At 39.3% G+C, this 15747-nt stretch overlaps 1 protein-coding gene across 6 annotated transcripts in view; it reads left to right on the top strand.

Moving 5' to 3' along the window:
* NOX3 (NADPH oxidase 3) overlaps nt 1–15747 on the top strand; it is a 119939-nt gene that overhangs the window by 44423 nt on the left and 59769 nt on the right. For all 6 annotated transcript variants that reach the window (XM_033938502.1, XM_033938501.1, XM_033938500.1 and 3 more), the window contains exons 2-4: nt 8882–8977; nt 9084–9194; nt 14114–14198. In XM_033938502.1, coding sequence (XP_033794393.1) covers nt 8882–8977; nt 9084–9194; nt 14114–14198 — 292 coding nt within the window. The remainder of the gene's footprint in view (nt 1–8881; nt 8978–9083; nt 9195–14113; nt 14199–15747) is intronic.

Raw genomic sequence — 15747 nt, 5'->3', positions numbered from 1 at the left:
ATAAGCAGTGGGGAGAGACAGAGTGGAGTAGCTGTGGTTGTGAGTTCAATTCCCACTGCAGCTCTGGGCAGGTCACTTAACACTTCATTGTTCCAGAAACATAATAAGTACCTGTCTAAAATATGTAAACTATTCTGAGTATAACCACACAGAAAAAGAAGTGGGATCTCTTAAGGCGATGAGGAGATAGTGGATGGTATGGAAGGGCAGACTGAATGGGCCATTTGGCCTTTAGCTGCCATCCTGTTTCTATGTTTATCAGAAATGACCTCATTAACATACATTTGAGAATGTGGTGAAGGTTAAAGCTGTGGGTTTAAACCCACATCCCTCCTTGTGACCCCGAACAAGTCACTTAATTGCCACAGGTACATTAGACAGACAGGAAAAAATGCTTGAGTATCTGAATAAATTCATGCAAACCATTCTGAGCTCCCAAGGGAAAACGGTATAGAAAATTGAATAAATAAATATTTGCATTAATCTTTGGCACACATTGTTTCCTGCCTTAATTTGTATTAATTTGTACTGATTTATGTTGATTTGGATTTATTTATTTCATATAACAGTTTTATTGGCTATGTTTTAGAAATGTTAATTTCTTTGATGCTCTCAAGCTCTGCCAGTGACGGTTCTGTGAAGTTTGCAGTGCCGGGAGCTGTATTAAGACCTGCACTAAAATATGACTATTTGCTATCAGGCCGCTTCAGAGACTTTTCTCTCTCTTAATTTGTTTTATTTTATTTTTAATTTTTTATCTTCTTTCATTATTTCTATTTCTTTGATTTTTGATCTTGGAAATATATTATATGTTGTTATTACATAAACTAAAAATATGTAATAACAACATATAACACATTTCCAAAATCAAAAAATCAAAGAAATAGATAATAGAAAGAATGAAAGAAGATAAAAAAATTAAAATAAAATAAAACAAATTTAAGAGATAGATAGGTACTTTAGCTAGATTGTGAGCCTTCGGGACAGATAGGGTAGTTTTTCTCAAGTACCTAATTTCATTTTAGTTTGATACTTTGTAAACCGCTTAGGTCAGTAAAATGCAGGAGCGGTATATCAAATCTTAAATAAACATAAACATTACATCCCTCTGAACATTCTGCACAGATTAATGCCGGCACTAGTCCAAAGCTAATCGGCTCTAACACCAGCATTAGATTCTGCAACTGCACTGTTCGATCTGATGAAGGGGATAGATAACACTTGTCACAGATACAGAAGAGAATCCAGGCTCGTTTGTGCCACAAGATGGCAGTAGTGTTTAATATTTACTGTCTGAAACTTGCATGTTTTATATCTATTGCTAGTTTATGTCTAAGCACTAGATTTTTATTTTTTTTTAATGTTCTTATATCAAGATGTACTTGGCAATTTAATAATTTCAATAAAGTAATTAAACTTGGCAGGCTCTAAGTAACAACATTTAGAGCTATCAAAAATGTTCATGGATAATTAAGAAAAGTTAGCTGCCGAAGTCTGGCAATGTTATTGGTTACCTGATCAACTCATTAAAATATTTTCTGATAACCTAGAAACATGTAAAACTGTGCTGCAAAAAAAGAAGAGTCTAACATGTGAACAAATTAGATAAAATCACACATGAAGTCCTATTTTGCTCTAGATAGAAAATAGGGTGTCCGGGTCAGGACATTCATAGTCCCACAGGTATTTTACCTAAGCCTCCAAATGCAGAACCTTTTACAGAGCTGCATGAGATTTAAGAGCCATCCCCCTCTACCCATTTATAACACCGCCCAACCGTCTACAACTCCACCCAGTCCCGCCTACAGAGGCGCCAGCGGTAGCCTCCCCTTTCAGAGACAGCAAGAAAGGCCTCCCTAAAACATCATCATCCAGCAGCAGCAGCAGGATATGATGTTTTAGGAAGACCTCTCCTGCTGCCGCTAGAAGGGAAGGCCGCTCAGAGGAGATCCCAGCTTCTCGGCTCAGGAGATGGCCCACAAGAGTCTCCAACTAAAAGCAGGGAACATAACAGGTCTGCTTTTATAAAATACTAGTGTACCTCCCTGGAAAAACTGGAAATGGAGTAAGATCTGGGTGAGTTTCCCCAGGGGATTACTCAAGAATGGTAGCCCTTAGTATTGACAGGGAGGAGTTTAGAGAATGACAGTTTGCTGGAGGGAGGCGTATACCCAGATGACTCGTGTCGAATCTGTATTGATATAGTTCTGCTAAATTATATGTGGGGAAAATGATACTTTAAAGATTGACAATGGGATGTAATGGGGGTAGGGGGAATTTGGTATATGATCAAAGGATCTGCATTACTGAGAGTGAGGTTTTTGGTTACCCATACATCCTGCCAGGATCCATAGAGTGGAGGGGGTATCCTACTTGTTACTAATACAGGGGCTGCTGCTTAATTGGAAGAGGAAAATACCTCTGCTCAATGGTAATGGCTGCTTTGTGAAGACTCCAGGGAGGAAGAGAGAAGTCCCTGTGCTTGGAACGAGTAAGCCACCTGTAGAGACCCGGAGGCAGGTGAAGAGAACTGAACCTCTGGGAGAGGACAGACAGGAAGGTTCGATCCTTGGTTCATTCTGACAGCTGGGGAAAGTCCAGAGTGAAGAATGTCTGGAGAGTGTTAAAGCAGACTGCAGCCCCTGGTTCTGCTGCCAGGCAGGATAGCGTTGGTGCTGCTAAGTCCCAGAAGTCCAGTAGCAGGAAATGAGGGGGAGGACAAGAGGTGGAGGTGGACTGTGGTGTTGTGCCTACTGTTGGTCATGCCTGTTTGACAAGATTGGATTGGCTGTTTGGCAAATCACTTGTTGGACAAGTGCATTTTTTCCCTTTTATAAAGTTCAAGTTGTCTTTTTTGTTTGTTTGTTTTATATATATATATATATATATATATATATATATATAAAAGAGACCCTGATGTGTGTGGATTTTTCGACTGGACTGTCTTCTGAAAGCAGAAAGGTGGTAGCAAATTCCTGGCCCGAACTACACCCAGTTCAATAGACATCACACTTTTTGTAGATCCTGGTCCAAGTGTCAGATCCTAAGAGCTTAGCCAGCATCCAGGACTTTGAGCTAGATTCATTAAACCTACCAATCCGGTAACGATGATCCCCGATCCCGACCCGATTCACTAAACTGCTGCCCAATCAATCTCCTCTCTGATCTGAACCACCCATGCAAATTAGTACAACTCCATGCAAATAGCCAAGCGATTGATTCACTAACAATTGCTTGGCTATTTTGAATCAGGTTTTACTATCCTAAAACCCAACTGCTGTAGACCTGTCAGTAACTGTGTTACCGACAGGTCTGCTGTTTTTTTGACAGGTCTGCCTGTCTTTTTTATTATTTTTTTTCCATGGCACAGATATTTTGCGTGTGTTACACACGCAAAATATCTGTCCCATTAAAAAATAAATAAATAAAAGATAAGCAAATGTGTCAAAAACCTCCACTCCCTCCTGCCACCCAACACTCCCCCACCATGCAGCAGAAAAATACGGCAGGAGGGATGCCGACTTCCTCCTGCCATCAGAAACCCCTCCCCCACCGAAAAAAAACTTGAACTATGGCAAGAGGGATGCCAACTCCCTTCTGCCATCGGAACCCCCCCACCTCCATTCCGGTATAACCCCCACCCCAGTACCTGTAAGTTGGGAGCAGGAGGGGTACTCAGTCCCTCCTGCTACAGAGATCTCCTGCCTGCAATGTGACCTTAGGCCCCACCCTGGTGCATCATGAGATGCACAGGGAGGGGCCTAAGGTCCTGATTGGCTCAAGTGCCTCGGGTTCCTCCCTTGGGACAATCAGGGAAGTCCCTGTCTGGCCATTTGTGTAGCCTATCAGGGACTTCCTGTAAGAGCAAGTCGGCAGCAACCGTGTTACACAAGATCAAGCAACATTCCATTAGCTGATATTGGCAGCACTAGGTTTACAGCACTTCCCTTGAAGAAGCCTGTTAGTGTGAAACGGACTTGGCCTCCATTGGGTTAGAAAAGATAAGTGTTTTTTGCTTGTTCTATTCAGCATGCCATATACAGCCTTGCTAATGGATTGATCTTGAGTGGTTGCTCGCTCTTCTTCATATTCAAATATGAGAGTAAATAAAATTGAGATTGATTGAATATTTAAATTGATTGTAAAAATTAAATTAATTTAAAAAATAATATAAAATAAAAGTTAATAATATAAAAATTTAAATTAATGAAACACAGAGGTTTTTGACCTATGTTAGTATCTTAAACCCCAGATTGGTGTCTTTCTATTGACTTGACTCCAGGGGTTCTTTGAAGTCTTTTCTCCTCTGTTTAGATAGTACTGTGCATCATATATAATTTAGTGTTCTATTTTGTTTATCTTATGATTATTTTTGAACACTGATTTAAGGCCTTCACCGATTTGGTTCATTCCTCTCACTATGCAACCTAGCATCCTTCTAGCTTTCGCCGTCACCTTTTCCAACCTGTTTGGCCACCTTAAGATCAGCACATACAATCACACCCAAGTCCTGCTCTTCTGTCATGCACATAAGCTCTTCACTCCCTAATCTGTACCATTCCCATGGGTTTTTGCAGCCCAAATGCATGACCTTGCATTTCTAAGCATTAAATGTTAGCTGCCAAATCTCAGACCATTCTTCAAGCTTCACCAGGTCTTTCTTCATGTTATTCACACCACCCAGGGTTTCTATTCTATTGCAGATTTTTGTATCATCCGCAAAGAGGCAAATCTTACCCGACAACCCTTCAGCAATATCGTTTATAAAAATGTTAAAAAGAACAGGCCCAAGAACAGAACCTTGAGGCACACCACTGGCAACATCCCTTTCCTCAGAGTGATCTCCATTGATCACTACCCTCTGTCACTTTCCACTCAACCAGTTCTTGACCCAGCCTGTCACTTTGGGACCCATCCCGAGGGCGCTCAGTTTATTTATTAGACGTCTGTGTGGAACACTCTCAAAAGCTTTGCTAAAATCTTAATACACCACATCTAGCGCACATCCTCTATCCAATTCTCTGGTCACCCAGTCAAAGAAATTGATCAGATTTGTCTGACAAGACCTACCTCTAGTGAATCCATGTTGCCTCCGGTCCTGTAATCCACAGGATTCCAGAAACTTGATCATTCTCTGTTTTAAAAGTGTTTTCATTAATTTGCTTACCACAGAAGTCAGACTTACCGGCCTGTAATTCCCTACTTCTTCCTTACTTCCACATGAATATCAACCAAAGGAGAAATAAGTGGAAGTGATGAATGTTTCCAAATGGGATCCTTTATTGGGAATCAGGGATACATTTTTATAATATAAGCAAAGACTCATGGCCTGTTTTACAAAGCGGCTGCCGAGCGGCAACAGCCCCGAAGCCCTTTAAATCTCTATGGGCTTCGGGGCCATTACTGCGCTGCAGCCGCTAGCACTGCTTTGTAAAACAGGCCCTCAATGCTGCAAGCATTTCAGTACAGATATTGTACCTTGTTCAGTAGTCTGTGAACAGATTAAAACAATATTGTTCATTCATAAATGTACATACATAACTTAAAATATACAGGTAAAATCCATAATACAGATTATACATATGATATTTTTTAAATTTATTTATTCAATTTTTCAATACCATTCTCCCAGGGGAGCTCAGTTTTTCATGAATTTATTCAGATATTCAAGCATTTTTCCCTGTCTGTCCTGGCAGGCTCATAATCTATCAAATGTTTAAAAATATACAAAAATATAAAAGCATACATATGAAAATTTTAAAAAAAAAAAAAACGTGTTAGATCACCGTAAAACAAAACTTGAAGATGTATACAAATCTAACCCTCTCCTCTACAGAGCCGTGCTAGTATTTTTAACACCGGCTGCGGAGGTAACAGCTCAGACGCTCATAGGAATTCTATTATAGAATGACCACGCCTCCACCCTTATCAGCGGGTTTTTCCTTCTCCTATGTTTTCTGCTATGTACCCTAGTCTTAATTATATGTGAACCGAGTCGAGCTCTACTGGGAGAAGACCCGGTATATAAACCAAAGATTAGATTAGATTCATCTCTGATGAACAAGCCTTTTGTAAAATGTACGTTGCAAAAATTTGTTCATCTAGACTTGATGTCCGTTTTGCAAACCTACACTAGGGGCTCCTTTTACTAGCCACGCAGCGCGGGTTTGGTGCGCACTAAAATTCTGCGCATGCTAAAAACGCCATCGCTGCTTAGTAAAAGGAGCCCTAGGTTTTACTAAACCGTAGAAGAGCTTCTTACTGTGGACCGGCAAGGTAAATGCTTCAATGCTCATAGGAATTGAATGAGCGTCGGAGCATTTACCTCACCGGCCCGCGGTAAGAAGCTCTTCTGTGGTTTAGTAAAAGGAGCCCTTGGTTTCCTTATACAAAATTGGGTTTGCAGCATTTAAGTCAACCATTTCAGAAATTTTAATCACTTTCTTAAAAAAATATGGTAATAAGGGATAGGAATAAGAAAAAATGTCTGTGTCGATTTTTCACATTCATACAGAAATAAAATAAAGTTTGTTGCATATTAGGTGTTGAAATCCATCATGAACATAAATTTTGTCTGATCATTCTTGAAACTAGTGATGAACTAAACATAGAGAACTTAAGTAAAGCAATGTTTTCCCTCTCAAAAATGTGCTTAAGAAAAGAACAAACCATCTTTTTGTTGGTCCTAATGATGTGGTATGTCAGTTTGGTGATACACTCTTTGGCAGGAATTCCTTAATTAGAAAATTCCAAGGGAGACAGAGAGGGACGTAGTGGTTGAGGGCAATTATTAGGACCCAAAGACAACAAAAGTTGATATAAAGCTCTTGCAATGCTCAGAGAACTCAAGCTTTTATAGAAAGAAAAATTAAATTACTGCAGCCTTGAAACCACCTTATTCCAATGGGGTTTTGGATTCTGAATGAAAGCCTAAGTCTGATATTATTAGTAAGTACTGGTTTGCTTATTTGAATCATTTGATAAGACAGAGGCTGGAAAAAGTAAAATCTACAGAAAAGGTAGGTAAGTGTGCTATGATTTTGAGACCAATATATACAAATTAATATGTATTTCAATGTTTCTGTCTTTTAGAAGCAATAGTAATGTTTAATTTCAGCATAAAAGTGTATTATGTAACCTCAGTTTTCCTTACTTTTTAAGCTCAAAGATTTAGGGGGTTTGAATCTGTAATTTTGGAAAACAGATGAATTTATTTCTGTGAATAATAAAAAGAAGATTAATTCTAAATGTAGCTAGATTTTGCTAGCAATCATTTTAATTATTCGTATGTGGATGGATGTCTCATTTTCATACTGTTATAGTGAAATCCTCTTGTACTTAAGTTTTCATGTATATACCTTACTCAATATTTTTGAAATGCCACAACAGTAAGCTCTCTTAATTTTGTCTTATACGAGGGGCCATTGAAAAGTCCTCAGCCAAACCAAGAAGAGAAAGTATGGAGCCATGAAACTTACAAGTTATTCCACACGTTTCTTGACACTTTTCATTTCAATGATATGAAATGAAACAAAAAGTGTCAAGAAAAGTGGAATAACTGGTAAGTTTCATGGCTCCACATCATTTTCTTCTTGGTTGGGCTGAGAACTTTTCAGCAGCTCCTCGTATCTGCTAGAACAGGTTAGCACAGTGGTCTCAAATTCAAACCCTTTGCAGGGCCACATTTTGTATTGGTGGGTACTTGGAGGGCCGCAGAAAAAAATAGTTAATGTCTTATTAAAGAAATGACAATTTTGCATGAGGTAAAACTCTATAGTTTATAAATCTTTCCTTTTGGCTAAGTCTTAATAATAATATTGTAATTTATAGCTAAAGAGACATATGATCAAGAAACTGTTTTATTTTACTTTTGTGATTATGATAAACATACTGAGGGCCTCAAAATAGTACCTGGCGGGCCGCATGTGGCCCCCGGGCCGCGTGTTTCAGACAACTGGGTTAGCACAAATTTGTGTTCCTGCTTTGTTAAAACAGAGCAGATCCCAGATGAAATCAAGTTGAATCAAAATACCCAATGTGGGCCATGTTTTGACCCAAAAAAGGGCTGCATCAGGGGTTCACTAAACTGAGTTTTAAGAGTTTACACTCAAACGTATATTTGTCATCAATCAGAAACACTATAAAAACCTTTAACACTTGTCCAGGTCCTCTGCTGTTTTCCAATAAAACCCTCACACCAGCAGAGGACCTGGATAAGTGTTAAAGGTTTTTATAGTGTTTCTGATTGATGACAAATATACGTTTGAGTGTAAACTCGAAACACTTAGGGCTCCTTTTACAAAGATGCGCTAGCGTTAACGCGCGCACCGGATTAACACGCACTAGCCGAAAATCTACCGCCTGCTCAAAAGGAAGCGGTAGCGGCTAACAGGCACGGCAATTTAGCGCGCGCTACTCTGCGCATTAAGGCCCTAGCGTGGCTTTGTAAAAGGAGCCCTTAATCCAGTGATCCCTGATGCGGCCCTTTTTTGGGGGGTGAAATATGGCCCCCACCGGGTATTTTGATTCGATAAAGTGGGTACTTGATTTCATCAGGGATCCACTCTGTTTTCCATACGTCTGCACCGTTGCAGATTTTGATATCTCTTTTTGGACTGACACATGTTATAGGAATAGCCATTATCACTCTTAAAATCTGTACTGAAAGATGGGTCTAACACTGGTGGCGTAGTGGTTAGAGCTACAGCCTCAGCACCCTGAGGAAGTGGGTTCAAACTCACTGAATCCTTCACTACCTAGATTGTGAGCCTACCAGGACAGATAGGGAAAATGCTTGAAGTACCTAGATGTAATCCGCTTTGAGTGTGGTTGTAAAACTAGAAAAAGGCGGTATCCCAATCCCTTTCCTTTTCTATTGCAGATGGTATGGCTGGGAATAAATTTATATCTCTTCATTGACACCTTCCAGTGGTACGAGAAAGAAGATGCTTACCTCTACACTCGAGTTATGCTGCATGTAAGTACAAGTTTCTTGCTGCTGAACTTCGTTTCATAGAGAACGTTTGTTTCATGTAATTGTTCAGTTTTTCTGTACTTTATCATTTTCTTATTGTTCTACTTAGTCAACACTGGCTTGGGCAAGAGCATCTGCAATGTGCCTTAACTTTAACTGCATGCTGATCCTGCTGCCAGTCAGTCGAAACTTCATTTCATTCCTGAGGAGGTCCAACATTGTAAGTATATGTTCTAGTCTTATTGTGTATTCTGAATATTGTAGCTTGACCATGTTGTCAATAATTAATACAAAATTTACTGGTACTAGAATAGGTTGACTCAGCGATGTACCTAGCATGTGTGACATCCGGGGCCAATCATTTTTTAACTCCTCCCACCTCTATATGAAAAACATGATTTTTAGTAATAATCCACAAGTCATACAATATATGTACCTGGGAAATGGCAGCATCGTCACACTACAGTGAGCACTAGAACATCAAAATATCTTTTGTAAAACTAAACAAAAATAAATACAATCGAGAAAAAAAAATTTTTTTTAACTAAATATATAACTCAATTCTCAAAATGGTATAATCACAAAACAAGAGAATTCAAGTAGATTCAAAAACACATACAGCAAAATGTTGACAAAAAGGATAAATATAGATATAAATATAAGTGTGTGCTCAGTGAAATCAACATCAGAAATGCCATAGACAGGCTAAAAAGATGTTTAAACATGTTGATTTCACTGAGCACACATTTATATTTATATCTATATTTATCCTTTTTGTCATCATTTTGCTGTATGTGTTTTTGAATCTACTTTAATTTTCTTGTTTTGTGGTAAAACTAAACAAGCCAGATTAGCACAGATTGATCCAGCACTGTCATTGCTAACAGAAAACCATGTCTTTCATATATACAGAATACAGAAACACCCTCGCCCAGTATGAAATTACTAATCGCTAACTAAAACTACAAATATGTAGGCAAATATTAAACTGAACCACCAAGAAGCCAGACTCTGCATACAATGCAACACCACAGAAACAGTGATGCAAATTCCCTAATATAGTGCAAAATATAAAGATGTACGAGTAAATTTGAAAAAACTGAGAAATAATAATCACTTTACAAATTAACAAAAATTAAACAAAAAATGGAAAATAATACAATTTTATTGGACTAATCATTTTTCAATTAGCATTCAGAGGCCAAAAACTCTTTCTTCAGGTCAGTAAAGTACGTGTACTGCTATTACAGTATTCTGTTCTGACCTGAGGAAGGGAGTTTTGGTCTCTGAAAGTTAGTAAAAATGCATTAAAATTAGTCTAATAAAAGGATCATCTTATTTCCATTTTCTATTTATAAAACATTTATCAACACAATAACAATATTACTTTATAAGAAAAAAAAAAAGATTTTCTACCTTTGTTGTCTCTGGTTTCTGCCTTCCTCATCTTCACATCACTCTCCTCCTTCCATCCACTCTATGTCCTCTCTCTGCCCCTTCTACAGTATATGACTTCTGCCCTCTTTCTATGCCCCTTTTACCTCTCCCTCGCCCTCTCATTGGTCTGGCATCCATCTTCTTCCCTTCCCTTCCCCCCCTCTCTGTTCTCCTTTCCTCCTTCCCAGATCTGGCAGGGAAGAGTGTGGGACACATGGCACGGCAATGCTGGGCACCAACCTACCTTGCTACGCCACTATGTGAGGATGCCATTACAGAACACTAACTAAAAGCATCAGTGCATCCAAAATTTGTACACCTATACCTGGTGCAAGTGAGTGTCTAAACATGGTAAATTAAGCACATGTAAGATAAGCACATAAGTGGGAGACATGCCCATGTCCATCCATGCTCCTCCCACATGTATACCCTCCCTTGCAGTTACTATGTGTACCCTATAAAGAAGTGCTTTGGGCACTTACATGCATAAGTGCTGGTTTTCCCTTTCCCATCGTTTTTAACCTTAATTGTTTTTCTTTATAATCAGATTGTATTTCCTTCCTAGCCTCTCCTCATGTTTTAATATGTTTGTATAAGTTGTTTTTTTATCATGTTTAGTAGACTTAGTATTTTTTGTTAGTTATGTCTGTTTCCCCTAACTCTGTAATTTTACTTATTTGTACATCGCCTAGAATTTTGAATAGGCAATTAATCAAATTTAATAATAAACTTGAAACTTGAAACTTTTCCCTGCATTTACACCAGTGGTGTAGGGGTGTGAGCAGCGCCAGGGGCAGTGGCGCCTCTCTCCTGCCCTCTTTCCCACCCCACCCCTGTCGCGTGCATACCCCCTTTCCCTGTACCTTTTTATCTTGGGTGTGAGCAGCCACGAACTTGCTGCTTGCATCAGCTTCGGCGCTCTCTCTGACATCACTTACTAGGCGCGGGTCCCGGAAGTGACAGAGAGCGCCAAAGCAAGCAGCAAGTTCATAAGAACATAACATAAGAATAGCCTTACTTGGTCAGACCAATGGTCCCTCAAGCCCAGTAGCCCATTCTCATGGTGGCCAATCCAGGTCATTAGTACCTGGCCAAAACCGTTCATGGCTGCTCGTGCCGAAGTTAAAAAGGTACGGGGGAAGGAAGGGGCACGAACATGGAAAGGGGCGGAGTGGAAAGGGGGGCAGATAGCAGGAGGGGTGCCAGCACCCTGAGGAAGACCGCGCCCAGGGTGGAGCGCCCACGGCACCCCCTCTTACTACGCTACTGATTTACGCACACAATAGGCTATGTAAATGCATAGCCAATAGTTATCGATTTTGGATGAAGCAAGGTTAGTGGTATTCCAGAAGCAGTCTTGGCAGTTCTGTTCAACAGTAAAATTCATCTGCTAAATGGATAATTTGTTTGTCCAAGTTGATGCATCAGTGGCAGATATACCTTTAAACATAGGGCTCCTTTTACGAAGCTGCATAATAGCGCGCGCTAAACCGCCAAACGCGCTAGCCGCTACCGCCTCCTCTTGAGCAGGCGGTAGTTTATCGGCTAGCGCGTGATTAAAAGTCGAGCGCACTAAAGCCGCTAACGCGGCTTCATAAAAGGAGCACATAGTAACATAGTAAATGACGGCAGATAAAGACCTGAACGGTCCATCCAGTCTGCCCATTAGTTATACCCATTACAAATACATGATTAAATTAACTTGTCTCCTTGATATTTCTGGGTCATGGATTGTAAAGTCCACCTGGTATCGTCCTTGGTTCCAAATGCTGAAGTTGCCATCTAAGCTCACTCCAGCCTATCTACCATAAAGTCTATCCAATAACATCCTCATGTTCCAAGTTAGTGGAGTTCCCTTTGATGCCCTCCCCAGCCCATCCTACACCAAATAATATAACATAACATAATATTGCGCTTATTAACCGCGTAACCAGAAATTCAATGCAGTTTACAAAAGATGATAAAAGTACGCATATTACATAAAATAAGATTGTTAGTCAGTCAAATATTTAGAAAAAAGATAGGTCTTCAATTGTTTTCTAAAATGTCTGTAAGAACGGGCTGTGAGCAATAATATTCGAAATTCATTGTCATGAAGAGCTGTCTGAGATGCCAAAGTATGATTAAGAAGTTTCTTATTCCTACAACCCTGGACAGATGGAAAATTAAACAAAGGATGAGTTCTTCTACTGTATCTGTATGAAGCCAAAGAAAATCTGTTGACTAGGTAAAAAGGAGCTATACCATAAACAGCCTTATAACAGAAACAGCCTAACTTAAACAAAACCCGAGCTTCCATAGGCAACCAATGCAATTCACAATAAAAGGGTGTGACATGGTCATATTTCTTCAGGTCATAAATCATTCTGACTGCTGTATTCTGTATTATTATAAGTCTTGCTAATTCTTTCTTAGTGACTGTCAGATAGATATTACAGTAATCGAGAAGACTCAGTAATAACGATTGAACCAATAGTCTAAAAGCATTAGATTCGAAATAAGATCTAATTGTTTGTAATTTCCATAACGTGAAATGGCATTTATGTACTACAGAATCTATCTGAGCTTTCATTGTAAGATGCTGGTCCAAAATAACTCCCATAATTTTAATTGTTGGATGAATTATATAGAGTTAAATTTATACTGATGGAAGGTTCAAAGGGAATTTTACTAGAGGTCGCCACAAAAAACTTTGTTTTGCCAGTTAAGTTTGAGTTTAAATATTTGCATCCAAGAGTCCATCTGTTTCATTACAATTATAACTTTAGTGGTAATCTGAGATAAAACTGAAGTAAAAGGTATGACAATAGTGATGTCATCAGCATAACTAAACAATCCTACATCCAGACTACTCAAACATGAGCCCAGTGATGAAAGATAAACATTAAATAATGTGGGTGAGAGTGGAGATCCCACAAATGGGGACACAGACCGTGCAAGTCTGTCCAGTACAGTCATCCATTTAAAATGATTTGTGTGTATTTATCTGTGGCATTTAATATGTACTGCCAACCGTGGCATGCGATCAGGGCCTTCAGGGGATTCGCCCTACCCCCCTAAAGGCCCTGAGGGCACTGCTCTAAAATTTTATTGGTTGAGCATGCAACAGGCAGATGCTGCTCAGCCAATCAAATTCAAATCAGTGTTGTCAGGGCCTTCAGGGGGGTTTGGAGAATCCCCAGCCCAAGATCCCTGCTTTATTTTTCTGGTTTACTTTTTGTTTGATGCAGTTTGACTGGTTGAGCAGGCTGCCCACTCAACAAATTAAACTGCATCAAGCAAAAAGTGAACAAAAAATTAAAAAAAAAGCAGGGATTCACCACATGCCACTGACTGCCACTGAATACACATACAATCTGTTATCCATTTAAGGTACTCGTATATGCCACCCATCCAGCTGAATATAATCAATATTTTTATGTTTTAAATCATTATTTTTTGGAGCGTTAGCAAATAAAACATGGCTATATATAAATATCCTCTGAGCACAGAACCATCAAGCTATACTTACCTGAGAATCCCTGAGAGACCCATGGCAATTACTAGCATGTAGAACGCGTTGCTCTGAAATTGGTTATCAAAGCAACATGAATGCCATTTAGAATAAACTTCATATATTTCCCTTTGAGCAGAAAGTGGAAGTGGTAATTAGCTCTGATAAAATAGACGATCACTAAAGTGAGTCTTGTTTTCTTTCCCCAGTGCTGCAGGAGAACTTTGAAGATACAACTTGACAAAAGCCTCATGTTTCACAAGGCAACGGCCTATATGATTGTTTTACTTACAAGTAGGCATTATCTTCTGTTTTCTTGTTGGTGTATTTATAGTATTAATTACCATATTGAGTGTATTTGGACTCTTCAGTTGGACTTTTTATTTAAAAACATGGCTTCTTGAGACAGTAATGTTTCCTGAGTAGGAATTTTTAAAAAATGTAATTATAAATTACTTGATATTTTTGCATGCTTCAGATTCTCTTGTGCCTGTTGAGCATGACTACCATACTTTTCCTGATGGCCCAACAGCTAGTGAGGGCTTTAAGACAACAGCAATAAATATGCCTGACATTAATGTGGATACATTTTGGCCCTGTAAGTGCAAACATAAGGAGAAGCATTTTCGATATGACATGTAAGTCTGAGTTTACACATTTTCAGAAAGGCATCCAGTTATCGGGTAGAGAAAATGACCATTTTCAAAACTGCAAATGTCTATCTTTTTTTTTTCCAATAAACAACCTTTCTAGATGTGGTCATCTTTAGAGTGTCTATCTTTTTTTTTACCATTTCTGAAAAACAAAACTTCCAAATAAAAAACACACAAAACAAGCCATTGGGATGTAGGAGGAGCCAGCATTTTTAGCAGAATGGCCACACAGACATCCCAGCAGAGCAGTGGGGCCTCCTAGGGGACACTGCAGTGAACTTCACATAAAGGATGCCAGGTACACATCTCACCATAACCCCCTTATTTTGTTTGGTGAGCCCTCCAAAACTCACTCAAAGCCTACTGGACCCCATTGTATACCACCCCAATAGCCCTTATGCCTACATTGTCATCTATATGTCATTCTAGTAGGGTTTGATGGGCTCACACTTTCTACCACAAGTGTACTAAGGGTGGGATATGGGCATGAGTCTTCTCTGCAGTCCACTGACCACCAGGCTACTCCAGACACCTGCTTATTTGTTTTTTTAAACAGGTCTAGCCCCAAACATCCAAACTGTGCCTTAGACATTTTAGAAAATATTTGATTGTCACTGCAAAACATATAGATCATAAGCCCATAACTTGCCTCTAACATGTCCCCTTGAAATTTATACAAACTAACAAAAGGCATAGATAACCATCTAGATTAGAAAATACCGTATTTTTCGCTCCATAAGATGTACCTGACCATAAGACGCACCCTAGATTCAGAATAGGAAAACAAGAAAAAAACATTCTGAACAAAATTCTCCCTGCCAGGCTCTGCACCCTGTCTCCCCCTCCCTGCTAAGCTCTGTACCCTGCCCCCCCTCTGGTTAGTCCCAGCCAACTAACAATTTTTTATACACAATCCCATGCCTTTAATTTGTATTTATACCTGCCTATTATAACAATTCTAGGCAGTTGACAAAACACTGAACTTCACTAGTACTGCCTCTCATACAACTTACTTGAAAGAGAGCCCTAGTTCACTCCTTCCCACACAAAAAATTCACACATTTATATTTAACAAAATACATGCCCAATAAATAGTACTGAACTCACTGGTAACTTTCTGTCATCTGCTGTGGTAGTAGCACCATAGACTGCTTCTTTGGTGGTTTTTGACTCCTTATCTGGGGAAGCCA

This window comes from Geotrypetes seraphini, chromosome 3 (genome assembly GCF_902459505.1).
Source record: "Geotrypetes seraphini chromosome 3, aGeoSer1.1, whole genome shotgun sequence".
Lineage (NCBI taxonomy): Eukaryota > Metazoa > Chordata > Amphibia > Gymnophiona > Dermophiidae > Geotrypetes > Geotrypetes seraphini.
The sequence above is the reverse complement of the archived record's forward strand: the minus strand, read 5'-3'. Positions and strand labels throughout refer to the sequence as shown.